Source organism: Hemiscyllium ocellatum, chromosome 11, assembly GCF_020745735.1.
Source record: "Hemiscyllium ocellatum isolate sHemOce1 chromosome 11, sHemOce1.pat.X.cur, whole genome shotgun sequence".
Taxonomy (NCBI): Eukaryota; Metazoa; Chordata; class Chondrichthyes; order Orectolobiformes; family Hemiscylliidae; genus Hemiscyllium; species Hemiscyllium ocellatum.
This window is the reverse complement of record NC_083411.1, coordinates 23,980,422-23,996,127: the sequence shown is the minus strand read 5'-3', so window position 1 is coordinate 23,996,127 and position 15,706 is coordinate 23,980,422. Positions and strand designations below refer to the sequence as shown.

Below are 15,706 nucleotides of genomic sequence, written 5' to 3'. Positions count from 1 at the left end.
GTCCAAGTCACGCTGTATTCTCATAACATCCTCCTCACATTTCACCCTGCCACCCAGCTTTTTGTCATCAGCAAATTTGCTAATATTACTTTTAATGCCTTTATCTATATCATTGTTGTGTATTGCAAACAGCTGCGGTCCCAGCACGGAACCTTGTGGTACCCCACTGGTCACTGCCTGCCATTCCAAATGGGACCTGTTTATCACTACTCTTTGCTTCCTGTCAGCCAATTTTCAATCCAAGTCAGTACCTTGACCCCAAATACCATGTGCCCTAATTTTGCTCACAAATCTCCTATATGGGACTTTATCAAAGGCTTTCTGAAAGTCCAGGTACACTACATCCACTGGCTCTCCCTTGTCCATCTTCATAGTTACATCTTCAAAAAATTCCAGAAGATTAGTCAAGCACGATTTCCCCTTTGTAAATCCATGCTGACTCTGACCTATCCTGTTTCTGCTATCCAAATGAGTCATAATTTCATCTTTTATAATTGACTCCAGCATCTTTCCCACCACTGACATCAGGCTAACCAGTCTATAATACCTTGTTTTCTCTCTCCCTCTCTTCTTGAAAAATGGGACAACATTAGCCACACTCCAATCCACAGGATCTAATCCTGAATCTTGGAAAATGATCACCAATGCATCCATGATTTCTAGAGCCACCTCCTTAAATACCATGGGATGCAGACCATCAGTTCCTGGGGACTTAACAGCCTTCAGACCTAACAGTCTATCCAACACCATTTCCTGCCTAATATAAATTCCCTTCAGTTCATCCATTATCCTAGTTCCTTCAGTCACTATTACATCTGGGAGATTGTTTGTGTCTCCTCCAGTGAAGACAGGTTCAAAGTACCTATTCAACTCTTCTGCCATTTCCTTGTTCCCCATGATAAATTCACTCATTTCGGTCCTCAAGGGCCCAATTCTAGTCTTCAACATTTTTTTTTTCACATACCTAAAAAGAGCTTTTACTATCCTCCTTTATATTTTTGGCCAGTATGCCTTTGTACCTTCTTAGTAAGCTTGCCATTTTTGTATAATATTGTGAGTCACCCTGCAATAACACATCCCAAGACTGTCAAGACTGAACTAGTCCACATAAAGGTTGAAGAAATAAAGTAATATGTGAGAGCTAGTGAATTGGTTGGGTGCAGCTTTGGATATGGTGACTTGCGCTGTAAATTCTTGATCTGTTGCAGAGCAGAAAAGAAGATAGGAACATTGAGAAGAGAGGTTGAGTGTGCCCCTCTCTCATAACCCTTATTTAGACCTAGTAGCCAGTTTCATAATTGTGTTTATCCCTAATCCAGCAACCTGAGTTCTCCTTTAGCTGAGGAATGCTGCATATGGAAGAAGCAAACATTAATGGTCTTAAAAATGAGGTGACAGTAAAGGCAAAGTCAGTATAGTCCTAACGGACTATAGGGCTGCTATTTCTCATTAGAGAGTCAGCTGGTCACCATGCATCAGGCGAGGGGCGAGATTGAGAAGGAGAGCCTTTCATGGTAACCTCAGCGAGTGCAGGAATTGAACCGATACTATTGGCATTACCCTGCATTGCAAACCAACTATCCAGCCAACTAAGCTAACTGACCCCCACAGCGATGGTAAAAGACAATCAATAAAGAAAAATACACCATTATTAAAATTGGAAAGCTACAATTCATAAAAACAGTCAGTAAATTACCAGTTTGATCTTCTGGTTCTACCAAAATATATAATCTTCTCAGAAGTACTCTGAGAACTGAGCAATTTTCCATCTGTTCGGAAAGCTACCGGCCAACTGAAATAACTAGTTACTGCTTCAGTACTTGTGCCATCAGGTTGCTTTTGAAAGTTTAAAAACAAATACAGAGGCATTTTTGTTTATTTGTTTTCGTTGTTTCCTTTCCTCTAGAGGCCTTTTCTGCACCAGTATTTCAGCACGGTGCTGATAAAAATGGTTTTAACCTTGGTGTGTGGAAAAATTTGACACAAGTATTTGGACCAAAAAAGAAGTACTGGCTGCTTCCTATCTTTACCAGGTATTACACCATGTTGGCTTGTATTTGTTACTGATCTCCATTTACAATATTGTGTGCAGTTTTAGATCAAGTACAAGCAGAATGTAATGGGGTGTAGAGGGTCACTAAGGGTTTCAATCAAATGTGGCTTCCCCATGACTGAATTGTACAATATTTTTTGTGACAAATGTCATTGATTCATTAGACTTTTGCAGACTTGAACCATCAGGAACCCAAAAAACATTTGTGTTCAAATTTAGTTATCAGTGCTGGGCTAAGTGCTGAGACTCAAACTCTGCATTCTGCTACATTTAATCTTTCTCATGATTTAATTCCTAAAACTTTGCTTGCAGTATTGGTGATGGGCATTCCTTCTCCATGAAATCACAGTCAGAGAGTCACAATCCATTACTGTCCAACGAAGAGCACTGGGACGAGGGTGAATCAGATGTTGAATACTCAGGTAGGATGATAAGAATTGTGCTTGAAAGATATAATGATTTAATTTCAGAAATCATCCATTCAGATGAACTAATTTGGAACTTGTGCTGCTGCTTTGGAAGCAAGTTGGACATCTTCAGCCAGCCAACATTTCAAATGTTTCAGAATAATGCCATCACTATTGCATTACTCTCTCAATAAAAGAAGGCAATAAAGGGTGAAATCAGAGTTCTATGGGTTGAATAGTACTTTTTGTGGAGACTTTATTGACCTTTTCAAATGACAGGTGGAAGCCAGGTGTAGGCGTCCTGCTCTATTTCTGACATCCCAATTTTGCTGATAAGGAAAAGGCAGCAGGGGCATGAGAAGCACAGGTGCAAAACCTGAACTCAGCGGGACTATTAGAACTGAGTATTGGCAAACTGCATTTTGGCTGTAGCAAGCCTTCAGTTATTCTGCAGTGCAGGAGTCTCTGATTTACAGAGAAAACCTAAATGCTCATGAATGGTGGATTAGCATATAGAACTGGCAAGTTATCAAGTTATTTAAATTACCATACCTTTCAAAATTTAAACTGATAAATTAGCCTGTTTCACAGTTGAAAAATATCGGTGGTAGGAGTTACAATAGCTATTTGTTGTCATTATCATGAGGGCAATCATTATGTTATTATTAATGATTGGCTGCTTTCCACAACCTACTATTATCCCAGGGGGAGGATTGTAAGTTTACAGTTCACTTGACAATTGGAATATTTTATTAATGGGTGATGTGATGGTTCCATGTATACATCTGTTTGTTTTGAATGAAGGAATTGAACACTTGAGGGTGTTTTAAAGATTTGAGTGGGTTTTCATATGTGGTGATGTTTGTTTCTTACAGTGAAAGCTGTAACACATATTTGATTTACTGTTTTATTTGAACCTTAACACAGCTTCTGAAGTCTGCCTATGGTGAAAGCTGGATTTCTTTGGAAGTAAGGGCAAATGAGAATGGATTTGGGCATGGTTTGGCATGAGTTGACATTGTTAACATGAGCTACATGAGGAGGGAGCATGAAAATTTTCTTTTCTTATACCATACACTCCTTTCATATCTGGCCTCTTTCTACTATTTTGCGCTCTTTTCCCAACTGCAAATGGTAAAGGAGTTAGACAAGTACTTTGCATCAGATTTCACATTTGAGGATACCAGTTGCATTACAAAAATATTAAATAATCAAAGGGTTAAATGGGGGGAAGGAAATAAACATAAAAGCATTTGAGATAAGATACTTGAGAAGTTAATGCAGCTAAAGGTGTTAAAACACCTGCACCTGATGGGTACATCCTAGAATTTTAAGGGAAGTAACTATAGAGATACTTAATCCACTCAGTGATCTTCCAAGAATCCTTAGATTCTAGAAAAGTCCCAGTGGAATGGAAAAATGCCAGTGTTACACGCTTATTCAAAAATGGACGGATACGAAAAGTGGATAACTATAGGCCAGTTGACATCTGTTGTTGGGAAAGTCTTCCAGTCTGTTATAAAAGAATGTAATAGCAGAGCACACTAGCAACACTAACACACTTATAAGAGTGGCATTGTGTCTGTTTACATTTCTTAGTTTTTGAGAAAGTGAAATATATTTTCCATTTTTTTGGGAGCCAAGAAAAGTTGAAATCACAGAAATGTGTCAATTATTGACATGATATTTTGTTTCTAACTTATGGTTGTTGTCTTGTGCCACTTCACATAATGGTGTGTCTGAAAAATGGAACAATTCCTTGTGTGGTGTGGTTGTAAGTTTAATGGAGGGTTGACAATTTATTTAAAATATTAATGAACTTTTCTAATTCTGTTTTTGAGAGTCCAAAAATCTCATGTGTGTGAGACGATGGCCTAGTGGTATTATTGCCAGACTGTTAATCCACAATGATCAGCTAATGTTCTGGGGGCTTGTTTCAAATCCTATCATGGCAGATGATGGAATTTGAATTCAGTAAAGAATCTGGAATTAAGGATCTAATGATGACCATGAAACCACTGTTGATTGTCAGGAAAACCATCTGGTTCCCTGCTCTCCTTTAGGGAAAGAAATCTGTTATCCTTACCTGGTCTGATCTACATGTGACTCCAGACCCACAGCACTGTGGTTGACTCTTAACTGTCCTCTGGGCAATTAGGGATGGGTAATAAATGCTGGCCTAGCCAGAGATGGCCACATCCTTTGAGTGAATTAAAAAAATTTAATATAAATGCAGAAGATAATGGGACTAGATTTCTCACCTAACAAAGGAGTTAGTAAGAATCAAAAAGGAAACCTTGAGAAATCTGAAGACATGACTTCAGTTTAAAAAGACATGAATTTGATCCTTGTCTTAAAGAACACTGAAGTTTATCAACAATAACTTCCTTCTAAAATCTCTGTTGGTTACTTAGAGCATAGAAAATTACAGCGCAGTACAGGCCCTTCGGCCCTCGATGTTGCACTGACCTGTGGAACCAATCTGAAGTCTATTTATCTTACACTATTCCATTTTCATCCAATGTGTTTATCCAGTGATGATTTAAGTGCCCTTAAACTTGGCAAGTCTACTACTACTATTGCAGGCAGTGCACTCCACACCCCTAGTACTCTCTGAGTAAAGAGACTACCTCTAACATCTGTTTATATCTATCACCCCTCAATTTATAGCTATGTCCTCTTGTGCTAGCCATCATCAACTAAGGAAAAAGGCTCTCACTGTCCGCCGTATCTAATCCTCTGATTATCTTATATGTCTCAATTAAGTCACCCCTCAACCTTCTTCTCTCTAATGAAAACAATTCTGGCAAGTCCCTCAGCCTTTCCTCATAAGACCTTCATGCCAGGCAACATCCTAGTAAATCTCCTCTGAACCTTTTCCAAAGCTTCCACATCCTTCCTATAATACAATGACCAGCACTGCATGCAGTACTCCAAGTACAGCTGCAGCACGACCTCATGTCTCTGAAACTCAATCTCTCTACCAGTAAAAGCTAACACACTCTATGCCATCTTAACAACCCTATCAATCTGGGTGGCAACTTTCAGGTATCTATGTACATGGACACCAAGATCTGTCTCCCCTTCTACACTACCAGAATCTTACTGTTAGCTCAGTACTCTTCATTCCTTCCAAAATGAATCACCTCAGACTTTTCTGCATTAAACTCTATTTGCCGCCTCTTAGCCCAGGTCTGCAACCTATCTATATCCCTCTGTAACATGTAACATCCTTCAGGACTATCCACAACTCCACCGACCTTAGCGTCATCCGCAAATTTACTAACCCATCCTTCTACACTCTCATCCAGGCCATTTATAAAAATGACAAACAGCAGTGACCCCAAAACAAATCCCTGTGGTACACCACTAGTAACTGAACTCCAGGATGAATATTTCCCATCAACCACCACCCTCTGTTTTCTTTCAGCAAGCCAATTTCTGATCCAAACTGCTAAATCACCTTCAATCCCATGCCTCCGTATTTTGTGCAATAGCCTACCATGGGAACCCTTATCAAACACCTTATGAAATCCATACATCACATCAAACCCTCATCCACCTGTTTGGTCACCATCTCAAAGAACTCAAAAAGGTTTGTGAGGCACAGCTTACCCTTCACAAAACTGTGTTGACTGTCCCTAATCAACTTATTCCTGTCTAGATGATTATAAATCCTATCTCTTATAACCTTTTCCAACATTTTACCCACAACAGAAGTAAGGCTCACTGGTCTATAATTACCAGGCTTGTCTTTTCTCCCCTTCTTGAACAAGAGGACAACTTTTGCTATCCTCCAGGGTGGGTTAGTAAATTTGCAGGCGGCATTAAGGTCGGTGGAGTTGTGGATAGTGACGAAGGATGTAGTAGGTTGTAGAGAGTCATAGATAGGATGCGGAACTGGGCTGAGAGGTGGCAAATGGAGTTTAATGTGGACAAGTGTGAGGTGATACACTTTGGACGGAGTAATCGGAATGCAAAGTACTGGGCTAATGGAAACATTCTTGGGAGTGCAGATAAGCAGAGAGATCTTGGTGTCCATGTACATAGATCCCTGAAAGTTGCCACCCAGATTGACAGGGTTGTTAAGAAGGCATACAGTGTTTTGGACTTTATTAATAGAGGGATTGAGTTCCGGAACCAGGAAGTTATGCTGCAGCTGTACAAAGCTCTGGTATGGCCACGCTTGGAGTATTGTGTACAATTCTGGTCACCGCATTATAAGAAGGATGTGGAAGCTTTGGAAAGGGTGCAGAGGAGATTTACTAGGATGTTGCCTGGAATGGAAGGAATGTCTTACAAGGAAAGCTGAAGGACTTGAGGCTGTTCTGATTAGAGCGAAGAAGGTTGAGAGGTGACTTAATAGAGACATATAAAGATAATCAGAGAGTTAGATAGGGTGGACAGGGAGAGCCTTTTCTCAAGTATGGGGACGGCAAGCACGAGGGACACAACTTTAAAGTGAAGGGAGATGGGTATAAGACAGACGTCAGAGGTAGTTTATTTACTCAGAGAGTAATAAGAGTATGGAATGCTTTGCCTGCAACGGTAGTAGATTCGCCAAATTCAAGTGCATTTAAGTCGTCATTGGACAGGCATATGGATGTACATGGAATAGTGTAGGTGGGAGGGGTTTTAAATTAGTATGATAGATCAGTGCAACATCAAGGGCCGAAGGGCCTGTACTGCACTGTAATGTTCTATGTTCTATCTGCCAATGACTTCTCATGTCCCCTCCTGGCTTTTCTTAGCACTCTCTTTAGGTCTTTCCTGGCTGACTTATAAATCTCAAGCACCCTAATTGAGCCTTCATGTCTCATCCTAACATAAGCCGCCTTCTTCCTCTTGACAAGAGATTCAACTTCTTTAGTAAACCACAGCTCCCTCGCTCAACTACTTCCTCCCTTCCTGACAGGTACATATTTATCAAGAACATGCAGTAGCTGTTCCTTGAATAAGCTCCACATTTCAACTGTGCAAAATTGTTTTACTTCTAATTGTTTTTCTCTTTATGTAAATGAATGGTAATTCCCATAAATGAAACAGCCAGTGCACACTCCACTTTCTGCTAAAAGTTATCTGTTTCAGATCGTTCAATCATTTGCCTCTTGCCATTTAGGAAAATTCTACATTATCTATACTCAGTATTAAGAAAGAGCAATCAGTCTGTAGTTAGTAAAAAAAACCCACCTTACATGGTGTGGAGCCATGTGAAAAAATGGAATGAAGTTTGATCACTGTTCTTTGATAATCTCAAGTAGTGGCGAGTAAGTAGAATTGGCCTTTGTGTTCTCAGTCTAAAGAAGCGGCAAACATAAGCCAGTTTTCCTGATGGTTTGCTGATCTGCAAGAATGTATGGCTGTAAACATTGAATGAGGACAGGGTAGATTTTCATGTTCTGCTGTTAGTCAAGCAACGTGCTTGGCCATGAAGATTGCTCAATAGGACTGGAAGGGGAAATTTGCTTAAAGTGCTAAAAGCCAGGTAGGGGATATAATATGAAACAGTATATTTATGGATTCAACGTAATGTGCTTGAAATACTAAATGTGAACTTATAGAAAACAGAGGATAATTTTTTTTAATAATTAATTAAATTGTTTTCTTTAAAATGTAACTACTTTTTCACTTCAGCAACTACAAGTGGCACTACCTCTGTGACTGTTGAAATGGAGTCTTAGCTGACCCCTGATGCCCTTTTAGCATTCACAGGTGAGTATCCATAAGCCCCATTTAATTTCACTCTTTATGGATTTGTGTTTAAATTCAGTAGGAAGATAGAGCAAAAATGTAGTTCATTTTGGAAATGCTAGTTTTTGGTGTTGAGTAAGAAATAGTCTCAAACTTGTCACCCAAAATTCAACTAGGGAAAAGTGTAGGTGCTGGCGATCAGAGTTGGAGTGTGGTGCTGGAAAAGCACAGCTGGTAGCATCCAAGGAGCGGGAGAGTCGACATTTCGAGCATAAGCCCTTCATCAGGAATGAGCCTTATTTCTGACGAAGAGCTCATGCCCGAAACGTTGACTCTTCTGCTCCTTGGCTGCTGCCTGACCAACTGTGTTTTTCCAGCACCACACACGTCAACCCAAATTTCAAGTAGTTAATGAATTTATCCATATCTCTAAAATCCTTTCATTTATCAATGAGTGAAAATATTATTCTGCAGATGAATTAGGATTGTTGTACGGTCAGGATGCAGCATCATGTGGTTTTATATAGTGAGACCTTTCCAATCCACTGTAAATAGGGAGAGAAACCAGTAAAGTCTCAAGTCAGCAGGAAAAATTGAGCACCCACATTACTGTTAGGCACTTTGTCCTCAGCTGGTGGTGGACATCACTAGCAATCATTTTTGGAATAGTGTGTGGCATAGAATATATTGCTTAGGAAAGGTAGAGTTTTAGCATATGCCGCACAAACATTTTGCTTTATTAAAGTTATGGTCACAGATGAGCCAAGGTCTGGTATTTTCACATAAGAAGAGAGTCACATAGGTTCACTCTGCAAACCTGCTAAGGACCACTCTGACCACTCCAGAAAAGATTTCTTCTCCCTTTCAGTAGAAATGTGGTACGTAGCACTAGTAACCCCAATTTGTGAGGATAAAAATGATGCGTAAAATATAAAGATTGTTACTTTCTTCAAAATTAAGAAGTCTAAATTTCTGAGATATTAATTTTAAAATCATTAATGAAGCGAAAGCTCCCCTGCTGGTTCATAATCCTGTGATATCAAACCCTGCAGACAAAGCCTCAAGTTATATTCATGGTTAGTACTGACGTCAACGGGGAGTAAGGTTTCATTACTGGACTCTCAGAACCCAGAGTATTTTCTTAGATTCCCTACAGTGTGGAAACAGGCCCTTCGACCCAACCCTCTGAAAAGTAACCCACCCAGACCCATTTCCCTCTGACAAATGCACCGAACACTATGGGCAATTTGGCATGGCCAATTCACCTGACCTGCACATCTTTGGATTGTGGGAGGAAACTGGAGCACCTAGAGGAAACCATGCAGACACGGGGAGATTGTGCAAACTCCACACAGACAGTCGGCCAAGGCGGGGATCGAACCTGGGACCCTGGTGCTGTGAGGCAGCAGTGCTAACCACTGAGCACCATGCCACCCAATCTGCTATAATTTTTATTTTGGTCACTATCCAAGGATGAACTCCTCCAATTGTGTGGACATCTGAAACATTAGGATTGGACCCTTGCTTCCTGGCAAGAGATGCAGAAGTTTAGTGTTGGGCCTCCCGACATGTGGAATTTTAACTCTATCATAGAGTGTAAAAAGAGAAAGTGAGGTCTGCAGATGCTGAAAATCAGAGCTGAAAATGTGTTGCTGGAAAAGCGCAGCATGTCAGGCAGCATCCAAGGAACAGGAGATTCGACATTTCGGGCATAATCACTTCTTCAGGAATGAAGAAGGGCTTATACCCGAAACAGCCTGACCTGCTGCGCTTTTCTATCAATCGAAAGATTGTCAGCACAGGCCAGCCAATTGGGCAAGGAATGCAATAGAGGAAGCCATGGAACCCATGGAAGTCCAAACCTCTTATCCTGGCAGGGATTTCCAATCATGGGGGAGGGTGGAATCAAAATCTGACCATGGGCGATCTTTGAGGTTTTTCTGACAGTTCCTCATGGCTTGGGAAACTCTACAAAGGGTGTTAACTCAGGCTATAAGCCTTATTAATATTGAAGTGCCTCCTGGGAAAAGGTTAGTTGCCCATTCATTGTCCTGACTGAGTGAAACCTGGAAGTACATTGGGGTTCTCTATCTGGCATGCTTTCATGCAATGCCCATCCAGCTAGCTGTATAACAATCCTATTCTTCCCCCATTCCCAGCTTGGGAGTTAATCTTGTCAAAGTTAGCACTGTACAGATTTACACATCTAGTCAATTAGATAAACTGCTGGAGTAGAGGTAAGTCAGAAACACTGACGATGAGCAACAGCATCGATAAAGCAAGTTTCCCCTTTTGAAAACTAAGTCTGGCCTAGAAGTTGCTGACAAATTATGCTGTTTCGTACTGTCATTGATTATACTTCACTATCAGTTATTTTAATGTCCACTAGCCATAGAGCTCTGAACATTTTCCTCTGTTTATCAGCAGCATTATGAGATGCAAATTTTATTTTTTTTTATTTACTGTTGATAGGTCACCTCCATAAATATTAAAAAAAAGCACTGTTGGTAAATAGTTCATCAAAAATAATTTTAATGTATGATTGATATCAGTTATTGCTATATTTTCAGATCACTCCCAGAGATTGCTATATTATCTGAAGTGTGAACAAGAGAACCAAAGATCTTTGAGGGTCTTCAACATAGAAAACGGAAATGAAGATTACATACCTACACCAGGCAACCTCCTGAAGATTTTTTTCAGTAGATAATGTACATTCAGGCTTTGGTTCACAAACAACTTCACTTCCTTGCTGTGGGAGGGAAATGCTGTAAATTTACTTACAACTGGATACCCACAAATATGAACTTTTGTGTAAATAATGTGTGTTTGAATGAGGCTGTATCACAGATAGCTAAAACCAACATTGGGTTTAATTTAACATTGACACGCCACGTTTAACTCATTAGGGCGAAATGCTAAACAAAAGTGTTCCTTGCATTAATATTGCACAAGTAAAGTACAAATATAAAACTGTCAAATTGCAAAAGAACTGCACCGTCTGTTCAACCATGTGTTCGAACGAAAAAGCAGGAGATTGACTGTTTACTATGTTTATATGAATTAAGTCATTACAAACCAGGTCATTTTTTAAACAAATGTTTTTTTTTCATTTTTTTAAATATGTTAAGGAGATTCTTAAATTTAGCTAGTTTTTTTGATATGTTTGTAATGTGATGTACATATTTTTAAACTGCCCTCAAAACTAAATACAATAAAATTACTCCAATAAGGGACCAAAGATTTGTAAAGCAGTATCTGCTCAAAAGTTTGAGTCACTCTCTAACCGAAGGAAAGTTACCTGTTATTTAGTGTGCTCATGCCAATGCTAAGCTTTATAGCACAGCAAATAATCTGGTTCTTGTTGTCATTCCATGAAGGTATGATTTCCTTTTACCTGGAACCTTAGTCTTGAGCAAAGGAACAATGACCAAAAATCTACAGTAAAAGAAACAGTTCATTAACTTTGTGGCAAAATTCCACCCTAAAATGTCATCTTGCACTTTCTCCCTGTGCCAACTCTCATAGGAAAAGTCGGTGTTTGCAGTTTGATACTTATTTGTGTTATATTTCAAAAAGTATCTTTAAATTCAGGGAAGAAATTAACTGTGAAAAAATCAGCATGTAAATCTCCCTTAAAAACTATAAGCCATAAGAGCAGGTTGGCTGCCTCCAAGTGCACAAATTCACCAATGATTAGTGAATAAAACCATGAGAACTTTGTAACATCTTTTCCGGATGTGTTCTCATCATGTGGCTTTTGAATTTCCTAATTTTGATGTGGAGATTTCTTATCTTGGGTAACGGTTCTGTTTCCAAAGTGCTGAGGAGAATGCAGAACAAGCTGCTTGAAGTAGAGGACAATGAGTCATGGCTTTCATCATTTCCAGCAACATTAAGGAATAACTGCTGCTAGGTTCAAGGATATTAATCTATAAAGAAGAAAATACTGTAGGCCTCAATGTTTTTTAAAAAAATGGAATTTTGAAGTATTAAAGCATTACGTAGCTTCCATCTTTGGCATGCAACCAAATTGAAAATGTTTTTTTAATATCAGTGGGTTTAGTGAAACACTTTCTAGTATTAAAATGTTGTTCTTACAAGAATGACAGGCATTAAAAACATTTGCCCAGCCATCACTTATTATGAGACCATTCAAACAACTTTCAATGATTTTCCTTTTATATTTGTCCATGTTTTCTCTCAACCAACACCTACATCAGACAGTTTTGTCATTTTGTTTTATTGTATATTGTGAGGTCCTATTGTGTGCAAATTATCTGTGCATTTCTTACAACAGTGACGGCACTTCAAGAGCACTTCATTGTCTGTAAGGAATTTTGGGATGTCCTATGGTTATGAAAGGCTCTGTGTGAACGTAATTGTGATCTTTATTTTCCTTTTTTAATGCCTGTTTTGATTAAACCAAATTAAAGGATTCATTTTGGACTACCAGGAGTGTAATAGACATGATTCTGAACACCTTGTATATTTTTAAAGGAATGCTGTAAAACTGTTACCTGTCATGAACACACTTACTCTCTGACTGTATGATGCAAAGGTATTTAGGAATGTGATGCAGTTGTGATGCAAGGAAATTGGATTTCAAATAAGAATCTGTCTATATTAAAATAGGAATTGGATAGTTTGCTGTCCAGTTTAACACAACTGTGAGATTGTTAAGATCAGACTGCTGCTGCAGCTGTGCACAGTTTATTTTTGTCAGAATCTATTGGATGAATTGTTCCATTTTTATTTTTGGTCACATTGTGAATATATTAAAGAGCTTTCTTGTCATCGGCTAAACCCTTTATGATAAACCAATCAGTGACTTAATTGCAAGTGTTGAAATAGTTACGTTGTAAATATTCAGTTGGTTTTTAAGTAGATAAATGACAAATGTAGAAATTGAAACTGATTTTCACAACAGTATTTTTTCAAAGTGCAGGTTTAGCAAAGTGGAAGCAATTATGAGGCTTATCTGTTTGATAAGCCTGAAATTTTCTTTTTATAATGTGACACCTATGCAATGTATACATGATTTCTAGAACCGAGAATTGAAAAACCTGATCCCTGCTGTGTAAGCAGCTTTGATATATGCGCCAAGCCTTTGCAAGTTTGACTTTTAACTTCAACACTTTATTTAAACACAAGGCTAACAGATTGACTTACACTAGAATCCATTTTTTAAAAGGTGGTGTTGCAATGTAAAGATAGGCACATGTCCTGTAATACACTTTTCTGAAAACTGCACTGTTATACATGTACTACAGAATATTCCAGCATGCATTAATATCTGTTGCCTTGTAATCACATTTTAATTTTTTTTAGTTATATGATGAGTAACTCTGTTTTTATTAGAGTAACCTTTTAGTGACATTCTCAATTTAATGTTAGTTTCAACAAGTTCACACAGAAACATAGTCTTAGGGGAACTAGGTTGTTGAAAATAATTTTAATATAATAGAAAACATTCACGCAGTCCTGATCCCCCTTTGCTGCAGCAGAAGTAACTGGTGTTCTTGCTAAATCCTTGTACAGAACTTTGCAATTAATAGACTCATCTGGTAACAAGCAGAAAATATTGCATAGGTTTGTTTTTTAAAATTTGCACTAGAGATTTTTGAAGGTGGAGGAAGATAATCGTAAATTATCCTGATTTGCATTTTGGGATAGATAATTTGGTCTGAATTTTGAACAATTGTATTTACATAGATTGCTGTGTTTATGTGCCAACGTATGTGGAACATTTGACCTTTATTGCGGTTCATCTTGACTTTCTGTCTCAATATGATTCAAAAGGAACAACAAGTTAAAAAGCATGCTGTAATGAGAGAACTATCCAGACTTAGGAAATGGCTTTTGAAAGGTTATGTGGAGAAATGGAAGGGAACATAAAATTCCTATTTCCACTTACAGGCTTGACTTACAGTGATGATGAAGAGCTTTCATCAATTTTTCCAATGCTAATAAAGCATTCAATTAAATATTTTTTGAATATAAATAGTTAATACAATTGTCTTAATAAAAGCATAATTATTCATAGGTTAATGTAATCACTCTTTCATTTGGTGACTAATATAATCCAATGTGACTTTGTTACTGATTAATTGTCTGGTAACTTTCAGATATTCTTTCCATATCACAGAGCTATCAGAGGCCATCCCTTGCAAATTAAACTGGAACAGAATGATGTCATGCTGAGCAGGGAGGAGGCATTAATTGTGACTATACATACTTTCCGAGTGTTTTTATGAAGTGAAACAGAAGTGGATTTAGAATACAACGGATTAGAAAGCCCTTAAATTCATGTGCCTATTTCTTATTCATTGGTTTCCATGCTATTTTATAGATAACGATAACTTGGACAAGGCTGGAATATATATTTGGTCTGTGGTGAGAGTAATAAAATTCTGCCTTTTTAATAACTTGATATCTTGCTGTTATTTTCTATTTGTTTATCTGCAGCAGTGTTGTCCTTCAGATATCTCTGTTCTACAAGAGTTCTGATCAATTTGCAACTAAACTATTGAACACAAGCCTTAAAGTGATAATTACAAATTACAAATTATCACTTAGATTCTCTTGATCTTTCCTCCCTAATTAGAAAACATTTTCTTAGTTTACATTAGAATAATTACATAATTGAGAACTATGAAGTAAAGTACCTGTTGCTCTTATTCAAAAGAAGTAGTCATTAATACAACTTGGAAAACTGTTTTGCCTTGAATCACTAAATGTATTGAGTCAAGAAATTTTACAAGCACCAGTTTGCAGAACCATATGCTTGCAGCCTTTTCTGGAAATATCAAAGAATTCAATGATTTAATTCCTCTTTCTGAAAAGTGTTTTCCATTGGTGAAATACATTGGCTGAAATGTGTGAAGAATTCTCTCTCTCTCTTTCTATTAATCATCACCAGCAACAACAAGAAGGGGGAGCACTTAACTAAAATAAAATTACATGTAAAATGAGATAGATTATTGTGCCTTGTCACCAAATCAATAAAGTCAATTTTCAGACAGCGATGGAAAGGTGAGAAATTTGTTTTTAGCTTTGAACTGCACAAGCCATTACTAATATCTGTACAGCAATTGAAAGTGGATGAGATAAAATCAAAACTGACATTTTTAAGAACTTGATGTGTACCAGCTTTCCATTGCCATGTTTAAATCCACAACCAAGGTGTTAATTAATCATTTTCAGCTTACAAGATAAAGGCTTGATCTACAAGTGTATGAATACCAGGCGCATCATTACAGGATGATGAGCTCAAAAAATGTACAGTAATTAACCGTAGCTTCCAAACTTGTATGTCTGCAACAAACCATCTCCTCTGCCGTTGTCATCCATATTAATGCTCAACTAATGTTGGAATTAAGATCGAGGCTTTTGAAACTGCTGACTCCCATATTGTCTTATGTATTGGGTATTCATCCCCCTTATGTTATCCTACTGTACAAACATTAGGAGAAAGTGAGGACTGCAGATGCTGGAGATCAGAGTCGAAAAGTGTGGCACTGGAAAAGCACAGCAGGTCAGGCAGCATCCAACG

At 38.2% G+C, this 15,706-nt stretch overlaps 1 protein-coding gene across 1 annotated transcript in view; it reads left to right on the top strand.

Moving 5' to 3' along the window:
* zdhhc15b (zinc finger DHHC-type palmitoyltransferase 15b) overlaps positions 1 to 14,584 on the top strand; it is a 106,928-nt gene extending 92,344 nt beyond the window's left edge. The window contains exons 9-12 of the mRNA XM_060832469.1: positions 1,907 to 2,033; positions 2,366 to 2,475; positions 8,095 to 8,172; positions 10,722 to 14,584. Of these exons, the coding sequence (XP_060688452.1) occupies positions 1,907 to 2,033; positions 2,366 to 2,475; positions 8,095 to 8,141 (284 nt within the window). The 3' untranslated portion in view covers positions 8,142 to 8,172; positions 10,722 to 14,584. The remainder of the gene's footprint in view (positions 1 to 1,906; positions 2,034 to 2,365; positions 2,476 to 8,094; positions 8,173 to 10,721) is intronic.
* Positions 14,585 to 15,706: the final 1,122 nt, after the last annotated feature.